This window comes from Netta rufina, assembly GCF_964035555.1.
Source record: "Netta rufina genome assembly, chromosome: 2".
Classification (NCBI taxonomy): Eukaryota; Metazoa; Chordata; class Aves; order Anseriformes; family Anatidae; genus Netta; species Netta rufina.
The window spans coordinates 81,935,981-81,948,583 of NC_140124.1; the positions used below are offsets into that span (position 1 = coordinate 81,935,981).

General features: G+C 36.0%; 1 protein-coding gene across 1 annotated transcript in view; it reads left to right on the plus strand.

The window, feature by feature from the left end:
- The window catches only part of DNAH5 (dynein axonemal heavy chain 5), a gene marked incomplete at both ends in the record, with an annotated part of 122,566 nt that overhangs the window by 13,446 nt on the left and 96,517 nt on the right, over window positions 1–12,603 (plus strand). The window contains 8 exons of the mRNA XM_084281489.1: window positions 202–378; window positions 714–827; window positions 2,088–2,195; window positions 2,893–3,015; window positions 4,840–5,055; window positions 7,769–7,876; window positions 8,475–8,560; window positions 9,327–9,648. Coding sequence (XP_084137615.1) covers window positions 202–378; window positions 714–827; window positions 2,088–2,195; window positions 2,893–3,015; window positions 4,840–5,055; window positions 7,769–7,876; window positions 8,475–8,560; window positions 9,327–9,648 — 1,254 coding nt within the window. The remainder of the gene's footprint in view (window positions 1–201; window positions 379–713; window positions 828–2,087; window positions 2,196–2,892; window positions 3,016–4,839; window positions 5,056–7,768; window positions 7,877–8,474; window positions 8,561–9,326; window positions 9,649–12,603) is intronic.

Consider the following 12,603-nt stretch of genomic DNA (forward strand, 5'->3'; position numbering starts at 1 on the left):
ACAGCATTCCTGAGATATTCCCTCTTGGTCTCAAACCAAAAAAGGCCAAGCAAAATTAAAGATGGATCATGTGAGATGGTGGCTGAGTTAGATAGTTTATCACAGGAGCTAACACTGATAGTTAAATTATGAATTAATCCATGCTATCCATGCAGATAAAAAATATTAGCATCAGTCACTAATATTACTATATGATAAAAGATTCTTGCAGAAAATGACCAATTGAGAAGGGAAGCTGATGACCTTGGACCGCGAGCAGAGCTTGATTACTGGAAGAGAAGACTTTCTAAATTCAGTTACCTTATGGACCAGCTGAAGAGCCCAGACATGAAGGCAGTACTTGGAGTACTCACTGCTGCTAAATCCAAACTGTTGAAGGTTTCTATTTTGAATTATGACAGATGTAAAGACTAGAAATTCTCTGTGTAGCCTACTTCATTTTGGTAATGTATGTAACATTGCTGGTGGGACAAATATTGAAGTATCTATGACTTCTGTTTTCTTCTGCCTTCCACATTCCCCACTTTGAGCAGGTAAAGTTTACATCTAGTTTAATTTTTTGGGGGAATCCCCATTGTCCAAAGTACAAGATGTGTGCTTTCAAAGTAGTTAAAAGGTTAATGACAAAAAGGGTGATCTCAAAACTGCTTAGTCGAAACAGTATTTCTGAAATGTGTTTTTTATTCTTATTATTTTCAATTTTCTATTCTTAGAATTGGCGAGTGTTGGATATTCGCATCACAAATGCAGTAAATGAAGCTAAAGATAATGTGAAATACCTCTACGCTCTGGAAAAATATTGTGACCCATTATACAATACTGACCCTGTAAGCAAAACTTCTCAAATCTTAATGTAAATCTCCTGAGACAACTGAAAAAAATGCAGTTTGTAGTTTATAAGATCAGTTTGGAAATGACAGTTAGATAGCAGTTTAGGTATATATCTTCAATTTAGGACTGTTCAGTCATGCTATAAGTGGCTTAATGGGAATTTCTGGTTATAAAAGGTTTTCAGTCTGAAAATCCAGATGAAACTGGATTTTGTGCTATGGAATGAAGTGAAAAATTTGAAAATAAAAAAATAAATGGAAAAAGTGAACATGGTGATATGTTGAAGACAAAGGATGGGCTTTTCTCTTTGTGGTGGTGGCCAGGTCATGCTTAGACTAACACTTATAAGGCAATTTACAGCTTCTTGGTTTAGGAAATGCAAATATGTTTAAACATTAACATATAAATATAAATCACCTTCCCATGCTTTAGTAACAACTGATGCAAGTATATTGTAGTAAATATGGAGTAATGAGTAATATGGAGTAGGAAGGATTCTCTTATGCCATTAACTGCTAAAGTAGGTCGTAAATGGTTGCTTTTACTAAAACTGGTTTTGTAACTGGCTGTGTGTCTTGCTAGTTAGAGAAATACAATGAATAGTCGTGAAAACTCAAAGCTTTGACTGCCCATCTTCTTCTTTCGCTTTACTTTTCCCCAAAGTGAAATTGCTTCCAAACAGTGCTCTGGGCAACCCTGGTATGGTTCATGATGCAGTCTGTTTCCCTTTACTGGACAGTGATAAAACTGTTTTCTTTTAGTGTTTCCCAGTCAAATATTTGAGTCTCACTTATGAAACATTATCATGATAAAGATTTGGGTAGTGAGAAACAAAAAAACCCCACCTACTTTCCCATCCCTCACACCTGTTCTTCCCATGCTCAACCTCACCCCTCCATTCTGCACTCCTCTACCTCCCTGTGTGGTGCAGGGGCTGGGGCATGGCGCTGGGGTGTAAAAACATACGTTTAGTGAAAATAATAGTAATTTTGAAGAGGCCTTTTTCTATATCAAATTTATTTCACTGACCAGAGTTCTTTCAAGCCAAGCCTCTGGCAAAATTGTTTTCCCAAAATTGGGCTGTAGAGCTTGGATGTTGAAATATGACTGTTATGTTTTACAGGACAGGCCCAGGGAAGCAGAAATGTTAAAAGTATTGTGTTAGTAACGCACCTGGATTCTCTAAACAGTTGTTGAGCTAAAGTGAGACAATAAAAGTATTGAGATAAGTTCGGAGGCTGTGTATTCCTTTACAGGTGTCCATGGTGGATGCTATTCCAGGGCTTATAAATGCAATTAAAATGATTCAGAGTATCTCTCAGTATTACAATACCTCTGAAAAGATATCCTCGCTGTTTGTAAAGGTAGGTGCAAAGCAATGTTTTGTTGTTGGTTGAGTGAGAAAGAATACGCAAAGGGAATAAGCAATTTAAGAGTCATCATATTGGCCAGTTTTATGCTGTTCTTTGAGTGGATAAAGAATTGGAAATAGTGACAAAACTTCTCCAAAGTTAGAAATTATTTTTCTAGAAATGACTAGGAATTGTAATACTTTTTCAGACTTCTTGAAGATCATTGTTAATTTCAGCCATGACATGCACAGATCTGAGGAGCTTTTTTATTCGAATGATTTTTGCCTACAGTGAACCGTGCTTTACAAAGCACGTATATTAATAGAGCCCTTAAATCTTTTTAAGATTTCATAAAGAAGGAACTGAAGTTGGAAGGACAACTTGTTCTTTTATTATTATAGTCTCATGGGCCCTTGCTTTTTCCTTTTCTTTTAGAAGGTCCAAAGACTTATGACTTTGTAGTCTGTGTAATTTCAAGGTTGATAAAAGGTGTTTAGGTTTAGGATTAGTGCAGTTAATCAACAACACTTCGGCAGTGTAATAGTCTGCAGGCCATATACTGCAAGGTCTATGCAGCTGGTATTTGGTTTTGCTATTTTGGAGGTCTTAGGCCAATGGAATCAGAGGTATGGAATGAGATTGAAAGAAGGGTAATATGTGCTTTGTCCTGCAGCATTTTTTATTTTAACGAGGTTAAAATTGCTTATAGGTGACTAATCAGATGATCACTGCATGTAAATCTTATATCACAAATAATGATACTGCCACCATCTGGAACCAACCTCAGGAGACAGTTACGGAAAAGCTTTTTGCAGCCATTCGGCTTAAACAGGTATGTGCAAAGAACATCTGAAAAACAGAATATAAGGTGAGATTTCAGTGGGCATAATAAATAGTGGAGTATGTGTTTTATACAAAGAAGGAATGTTACAATGTATAGGAAAATGAAGCAACAGAAAAATACCCTTTGACACTGGGTTGTTTTTATTAGAGTCAATGAAGAATTTAGTCCAGTGTCTGATGAACTTCTGGAAACAGGATTTCCATCATTACCCTAACTTAACTAAGCTTCTTACATGACAATTACTTGGATTTTTATGTCTGAGTTTCTCTATAAAATTTATTCTCATGTATGTATAATAGAAAGGAAAGCAGAGGGTCTCACTTAGCCAAATATATTCTGAAGATATCTGGACAACCTATATCTTTAGAAAAGGCAGTTTCTAAACTGAGAATAACAGAAGAATTTGGCTGTTCACATTGCCTAGGCTTGTTAGGAAGACACACCACTGTTGTTGTTTTTTTTTTTTAATACAATTCCATGATCATTTGGGGATTTTTTTTTTTTGATATTATTCACACAGGACCATAGGAGAATTTTTAGAACATAGGATCATAGAACATTGGAAGGGTCCTCATGAGTTATCTTGTCCAATCTCTTATTCAAAGCTAAAACAGAGGCAGCTGTGAGTTCAAACCTGGTTGCCCAGGGCTTTATCAAGTTATGTCTTGAAATTTTCCAAGGATGGAGACTGAATACCTTCTGCTGCTTGACTATTCTTAGGATGAAGGATTTTCTCCTTACCATCCAGTCAAAATACCTTCTGTTTTAGCTTACTTGCACTGTCTCTTGGCCACTGTCCGTGTACTACTGTGAAGAGCCTACCTTTGTCTTTTTGATAGCCTGCCTGCAGGTATAAGGCTCATCTTAGTTTTTCTCTGTTATTACTTTTTAATTTCTTAATAATAATATGTGCCTAGAAGAACAAAACTTTATCCTGACACCTTTTGAAGAAACAAATCTTTCAGAGTTACTGCACAGATTAGTGCAAATTTATATGACAGCTTCTTACCATCAGAAACAATCAGTAAACTTGTATATTTCTATAAAGGTATAACAAAATTTTCAGCTGCAACGTTAAAATATGTTGAAGGATTAGGTTTTTATTTGACTCTTACCAAGTCTAAAAGCTTTCATAAAATCATTTTAGGAAACTCTGGGCCCTTTGTGTTAATACCTATACATATGGTTATACATATCACATACATATATGTGATAGAAAATAATGAAGCTTGTATTTTGAGGTGAACTGCTCCTGAAAGAAACCATCCCAAGGAAATCTGTTGCCTATGTAATGTGACTTTGAGAAGAATTTAATTTCAACATGTTTGGAGTAAGGTTTGTGCCCAGTTAACAAAGCAGAAAGAAAAATGGAAGCTGCAATAGAGCAGCATTTTAACTTTAGGAAGGTTTTATTCTGAACAGTAATTTTAGATAATCTGGAATATATTTACCCAATAAAAGTGCTCAGTGCACAAACCTTATTTTGAATTTCTGAAAACTGAAATCTGGGTTGTCATCTTAGATGTTCAGTGGACCCATTTTTCAAGCCCTACTATAAAATGAGGGGAAGAAAATTTCACACTAGTTAAAGATGAAATGCACACATATTTGTGCATATATGTGCAATTTATTCATTTGATGAAAAGTGTGACCCGATAATGATATTGTTCATGACTGTTTATTGATCAAACTTCTACTTGCTACTGAGTTAGAGGGGATCATATCTGTCTGCACAACTTTTGTTTTATCTTATGGCAATGTTTTCTTATTACATGCTCAACATTCTTCTTTGAAATTCTTCTTTATTTTTAGGAGTATCAAAATTGCTATCACAATATGAAAGAAAAACTGGAGCAAAATCCAGCTGAAAGACAGTTTAATTTTAGTGAGGTGTATATCTTTGGAAAATTTGAAAGCTTTCATCGACGTCTGGTAAAGATAACAGATGTTTTCAATACTATGAAAACCTACTCGGTTCTACAGGAGTCTAAGATTGAGGGTTTGGAAGGAATGATCACAAAATACGAGGTACACAGTAATTTTGGATATCCTTTCAGTCTGACTTGAAAATGAAACATTAAATAATTAGGAAAACTAGAAAACATTTATCAAGAGAAAAAATAGCTCTGCAAGCTGTGCTAAAATTACTGGGAAATAGCTAATGTTGCAAGTGCGTGACCACTGGGAGCAGGCGATGAAAAGGAGCAGGTGGCCATGTGAAGGATCTGTGTTAAAATCAAAGTTGATTGAAAAATGAACTAAATAGGAGGACTTTGTCACAGGTGTCATGGTTTTGCATTATGATCAGTAGAAAAAGTGACAAGTCAAAAATTTTTCTCGTTAAAAATGTTTTGTGAACTATGAAAGTGTACTGTGACTGCTCGATCTCTTGCCCACTGTTCAAAGGGGCATCTGGTCAGGGCCTGTCACAGAGGACAGTTAATGTTGTTCTGTTTGTTGATGCTGTAGCCAGATCTTCCTTGCAGCTTGGAAGGAAAACAAACCCCATTTCCATTTCTGTAATGCATAAAAGGAAATAAATACTAGTTTAGTTTCTTCAAGTAAAGAGGAAAAAGAAAAACAAACACAAAGACCAAACCACCTTGCACTCTCAGATTTAGTTGATTACATTAGGGAAATAGCTTTATTCCAGCAAAGCAGATTAAGAGATTTACTTAAAATCTGTACACACCTAAAGTACCTAAAGTGCTATTGATAACTTTGCATTTCAAGAGAGGAAAAAAGAGTCAACTCACAGATGTCTATTTTTGGGGTGAAGGATGGAGAAAATGAGTTAGCAGGTTTGCTCTGGAAAGCTCTCCAAGTTCAGGCTTTTTTTTTTTTTTTTTTTTTTTTTTTTTTTTTCTGTAACAGATTAATCCCTTGCTTGTTTTATTACTACTTTTGGTTTCTTTCATGGCCATATTTTAGTAGGAGTGAGACTTGAACAACAAAGAGCTCTTCTAAGAATTTCAACATGCCAAATTTGTGGTTTTTTCTTCTTCCATTTGTGATGAGATTTTTATATATTTTTTAAATAGCAAGTACAGTCTTCCCTGCTTTTTCTGAGCCTGACTTAACTTACCTTATTTTATATCTTAGTGCAGTGTCATGATAATTATGGCACTTACAAATACTAAAATAAGTCACAAGTATTCAATGTATTGAGTTTGTAGATTGCTTTTAGAAATCACAACATACAGTGGCAGAAAATGTGGCATTCTAATTTGTGTAACCGTCCTCTTCCTTTTTTATGGCCACAAATAAATTACTTTGCTGATGTAGTTAAGTAACCATAGGGTAAAATGTGAGCCTTCCATTGTGCATCCTGATGTGATTCAATCCATGTTGTAGTCCAGGGTTTTTATTTTTTTATAGTCTTCTGAAAAGAAACCTGGGTGCTACTGGAAGGAGAGCTTGGCCCAAGGACTCTTCCAAATAAGTTGGATGAGTGTGGGCTGCTCTAAAGGTTGTTCCCTTCATTGAGAGTTGCTCTCTAAAGCTGGGCCAAGATACTTCTCTGCAACTCTGGTTGCTGAGAATTATTAGATCATGCTATGAAGATACTATTTTGGTAGGTTGGAACACAGGCATCTCATTTATTTGGGGCTTTTTCAGTTGAGGACCCGCATGTGACTGTTAGCACACTGTGGTGCAGTCTGCAAACTCTACACAGGTATGCCACATCACTGACTGCAGCACTCAGGTCCTAAAGTAAGAGCTTTTTGTGAAGTCCTTTTTTTTTTTTTTTTTTTTTTGGTGGTGGTGTAAGGGGAAGATTTAGCGTGTTTATGTACAAGGTAGTACATGGAAGGTTGTGCATAGTACACATAAAGGATAGAAAGTGATTGTACTTTTTTAATGGTGGCAAAATTGAGGTACTGAAGTATTTGATGTGGATTTTAGCTGTAGTTAAGTGTGATTAAGTAACTTGAAAAAATTGTATAGTAGGAAATTGCCATGTTGCAGTTCTTCATGCTTTACAATATAGTTGCTATCTAGGATTTGCATGTTTGTAGATGAAAACATAGGATTTTTCTTTACAGGCAAGTAACAAAAGTGAAGTTCAGTGGGCTTATAATCAAATGGCAGAAGTCTGCTCTGTTGAAAATATTTTGAGCTTTATAGTTTATTGTGGTGAATTCCTAACATGTTGAACGGTGATCCATCATCAGAAATCTTTACCTGTGGGTACACCTCATGGAAGATTCTGATTAAGATGTACTTTCCTTAAAATGGACAGCAGCTACATAAAAGAAGGAAAAATAAGTCCCAGGCTGGTGACATCCTGCATCTTACTGTGGCTTTTGAATAATCTAATTTTCTATGATACAAGTTAAAGACATGGAAAATACTACTGTGAAAATAATTTCCTATATCGAACTTTGCTAACTTTTAAATAGAACTGATGAACCTCTACATGAGAAAATGTTGCATGGGTAACAATGAGTAACAAATGCTTTTTATGAAAAGTACGAGTCTGAATATTCTGTCAGTTCTAACTGATTTAAAGCAGAAGTAAGTAATATAACTGCAAGTCATATGGCCATTGCACAAACTCGTTTCCTGCAAATGCATCATTTAAGTGACCTGTGATCTCATTTAAGTGAACAAATAATGGCAACTAATGGAAAAGTTAAAATGTGAATGTGCACAAACCATTGGGCTAAAATTTTGATGTGTTAAGTTTTTGCTAAGACCATTTTTGGTGACTTTTTTTTTCTTCTATAAAACTGTGTAGAGTATTGTTGACATCATGAAGAAAAAGCATTACAATTTCTTGGATCAACGGAAGGCTGACTTTGACCAAGACTATGAAGAGTTTTGCAAAGAGATAAACGATCTTCATGTAGGTTTTATGAATCAAATAAGTATTAAATGTAGTAACGATTCCTCATGAAAACAAAAGTACATCTATCTGAGTTACCACCAAACAAATTATGGAAATCTCAATCTCTATTCTGAAACAGAGAAATGATTCTAATGTGCCTATACTTTAAAGCTAGGATTTATTACTTAACATCTAAACCACTTTCATGAAATAGACCAGAAAGGGCCTTTAGGCACTGTGAAAACAGGATTTCTCATTACTCTATTTAAAAGTGATGCTAGCAAGAATAACATAAAAATGGTCGATTTTGTTGGGTGAATGGGAGTATAGCACAAATAAACAATAACAAATAAATAGTTAATTTTCCTTTGGAGGGTTCAAAAGCTTTTTCTGGTTGCATAGGTACAGAGAACAGGGGGAAGGAAAAGCCTTTAAAGTTGGCTATATTTTGCTTAAAGTGGGTGGAAGAGAAGTCAAATTGATACTTACTGAGGTTGCTCTCATATAAACTTTGTTCTAATGTAATACATTATAAATCCTGCAAAATAACATCTGGTGTATTTGAGATGTGTACCTTATGTAGTTCTTCACAGTAGAATTATTTGTTCTACTCCAGGATCAGTTAAAGACTTTTATGGACAACACCTTTGAAAATATTGTGGACACTGAAAGAGCACTGTCCATGCTGAAGAAATTTGAAAGGTACTATGTGCTATCTAGCCTGCTAGAATCCTGACAAACAATGGAAATAATGCTTTGAGGGTGATGAGACAGGGGAGAGTAGAGTAGATATCTCCTTAAATACAAACAAAATCCAACTCAGTCTCCTTTCCCTCAGCTGCTTAGCTCTGGTAAGAGATGTCTCCTCAGCTATGTGGATGAATAAAAAATACATATTTTTATGTATCCAAAAATATAAAATATGAATGGACTTCAAAATTACTATATGTACAATTACTACATTTCAAAATTACTGTATGTACAGGAAAACTGTCCTGGTTGTTGGCATCTTTGCCTTAGTTTTGTCCTTAATGAAATTAATTTGTTCACACAGTAAAGCTAGAATGCTTGAGTAGAAAATAGCAAAATCTGTCTTGATAAAGTCAGATTGTTGCAAAGCAGCCTCAGTCTTTGTTGTGTCAGTTTTCTTACAATATTCTGCTTAGTAGAATAGACCGATAGTAGCAGATCAGTTACAGTTTGCACATAATTTTAGCTTGGTATTTGAAAACAGTGACAAAACAGAAAATGTGTAGGCTTACTTGGAAACTTTTATCATCTGGCCTACATCTTGGTTGTTTGGAATCAGGTTGTGACAGTATTTGTTCAAGCCCTAGTCAAAAATCTTCTGCTGGAGTAGTTATTTTCTAAGGGATGCAAGGGTATCTGGGAAAAAATTTTCAACAGTGCAACAGAAGAATTTCAGGATTCTTGAAGAAATTTTTCTAACGGTTATTTTTCAAAACAGATTACAAATCCCGAACCTTGGCATTGATGAAAAATATCAGAAAATCCTTCAGAACTATGGACGTGACATAGAAGCAATCTGTAAGCTCTATACTAAGCAGAAGCAGAACCCTCCATTGGCTCGTAATCTGCCTCCAATAGCTGGTAAGATCCTGTGGGCACGCCACCTGTTCCAGAGAATCCAGGAGCCCATGGAGTCTTTCCAGAAGTACCCATCTGTACTGCAGACACCTGATGGCAAGCGTGTAATCCGCAGCTACAACAAAGTAGCAAAAGTTCTTATGGAGTTTGAAGTGATCTATCACAGGGGATGGCTTCAGCAGGTAAATGTTGATTACATATTTCTTTTAAAAAAACATGGTGGATTTTTGTTGGTGGTAGACTGATAAAATCTAGCTTTGCAGACCAGACTGGATTCCTGTTGTGCCAGGCACCATCGAAACACTGGGTTACAGCAGTGTGAAAGAATTTCTAGTTAATAGTCAGGTATGCTAAGCTTTAGATTTAGCTGAATTTAGGAGCACTTGAAAGATCATGTTAATTATAATGAAAAAATATTTATTATGGAAATACATAATGGAGAATCCAGTGATAGCCTTAGCTGCCCCTCAGTCTTTGTCATATCCTACTGACTGGTGCAAGAAGGTCACATGGGGAGAGGAGCTTTGTCAGCTGGTTGGCTTAAGATAAAAGTAGACACAAGTTTCGTCTGATCTGAATAATATGATTCTCTTTTTTTAAGTGATAATCCATACGTACCCTCAGAGTGAGTGTACGTATAAAAAGAATCTAATTTCAACTGATAGAGCGTCTTATAGAATTGATTAAGTACACTGCACAAATGTATTTTGCACTATTTCACTTCCTATCAAATATCTGGTAAGGCAGAATACTTTGTAGTTACATATTCTTCAGAAACCATGGTTTACCTTAAGTTCTAAATCTCATTCAACTGATTTTATCCTCTTGGTTTTTAAACGCAGAACCTCTGAATGCCTTCATATTATCAAATAATGCCTGTAAGGTCTATTTTCTAGCTATGAAATCTCTGAGAGTTTCTACTATCCTATTGGCATATTTTCCACCTAGAGTTTCTGTTGCTTTGGCAAAGGGCCTGTTTCAGAAAAATTGGCCTCAGCCTCTGAAATCTCAAAAGAAAGGGATCACAATCTACAGATAACTCTTTTGAAGTTGTTGGCATAGTTAGCAATGCAGCTGCCTCTTGTTCTTGGAGCTCAACACTAACTTTTGTATGATATGAAAAACACTGAGGCAGATAAATATCAGTCTTCTCAATACTAGTCTTAAACAAGATCTGAGACTAGAGGCTCCTGCAGTCTCTTGCCCAATCTAAATATACTCTTCCTTTCCCTTTCACATTTGCAATTGCCACGAAGGTTTAAGGGATCACTAAATTTGATTGTCCAATTCTGTAAATTGGAGAATTTGTGTCAATTTGGTGTGCTAAAACAGGAGAAGGCACTAAAATATTGGAGGATGCATAATATGCTGTCTTCAGACTGCTTTGGCTTTGGTGCTGGGTGTATGTTACTGATGATGAATCTAGTACTAACAACTTCCAACTGGGAATCAAGGATCCTGAAGAATATTACCTGGAGGTATGTGTATCATTCCTTTTCAGAAAAGGAATTGTGGTGCATCAGAAAGCCTTTGGCATTTGTTTGGTATTTCTATCCTGAACTTGGTTTCAGATTTGATTCCAGTATTGTGCTGGATATCTGCATGATTCCAAGTATACTGGTGATAGATTTCACTGAACTCTGCCTGAGATAAGTCCCTGCCTGGGCACTTTTAAGATGGGTTCCCTATCCCAGCTGTAAAGACTAAGGAGGATGTGTGCTTCTTGTGGGGCTGCACATGTTGTCTTTGGCTAGATGATCTACTGATCAGATTTTCTGACATGTAGCATGCCTTTACAGAGCAGTTAAACTACATTCTCCTTTCAGCTTTCACAGAATAGCTAAAATGTCCAAGGCATGAGGCTCTCACCTGTACTGGTTACTGGCTTTGTGAGGTCCTAGTCCCTATTCTGAACTGTGCTGAAAGTAAGTCTGGCTTCTTCAGTAGCGCAGCCACCGGGCAGCCATTTAAACTCACTGAGACTGCTTCAATAATTGGGGAGCAAAGAGGGGTGGATTTGAACACAATTTCAAGTTTTTGAAACGAAAAGACATGCCTTGAAAACGTATGAAAAGCATATTTACTCACATCAATGTACTCGTCTACTAGATTATTAAAAATAATGTGATTACTGTTCTGTAGTCTATTCTCACCTCTTGAGGTATCAAGGGCACAGAGTGATATGGACATGAATATCAGAGAACACAAGGTGGAGCTCATGCTCTATTCCTGAAGAAAAGGAAGATGCAAGAGGGGGGAGTGTCCTGTGCAGAATACAAATGCAACAGAACTAGGGCTGTGGCATGCTACCTTTTATCATACTATACAATGGAAGTAGTTAAGTTAAGGTCTTTTTCTGATATTTAAGAATATTTTTTCCCTTTTGTCTGTTTGTTCCTGAATGCCAACCACTTTGTTTATCTACTTATTTTAATAGCATAAGATGTAAAGCCATAATTTTCATGCTATTCCCAATTCAACTTGGACATATTGAAATAATAAAATACTGTGAAGTGTGAAAGTGCTGTTCTAGGGCAGTGTAAGATTCATGCCTTCAACATACCCCTTACTTCTGTTAACAATGTGTACTACCTTAGTAATCAAAACTGCCTGAAAAACAAACAAACAAACAACAACAACAACAACAAAAAAACACATAAGTGGGAGAGGAAGAAAGTGAAAGTAGGAATAATGAGTCTCTGAATCCCAAAGAAGAGTACACTAAGCTTTGCTGGAGAACTTTGGAGAAAAAAGTTCACCTGCGCTTTAGGGCAGTTGTACAGAGTAAGCAACTTCATTGCTAGTGGATAAAGCACAACAACTTTACTGACAAAAGCTGACTAATGTTTACTTGAAAATTTTCTGTAATGTCATTATAATATATGAAACTGTTGAAGGAAGCAGTATAGTCAAACATATATTAGTCACTGAAAGAGGAAGCAAAGTTTGTGTGTTGCATAAAAAAAGGAAGAAATGCATGGCAAATCATTGGGTTCTAAAGCTATTGCTTACAAACAAGCTCCATCTCAAAGTAAAGTGATACATGAAACTTGAGAAGTGAGTAATGAAAAAGAAAGTTATGTCAGAGAAAGGACAACAGGAAAACAGAAATAGCAGCAAGACGTGACTGGTATCCA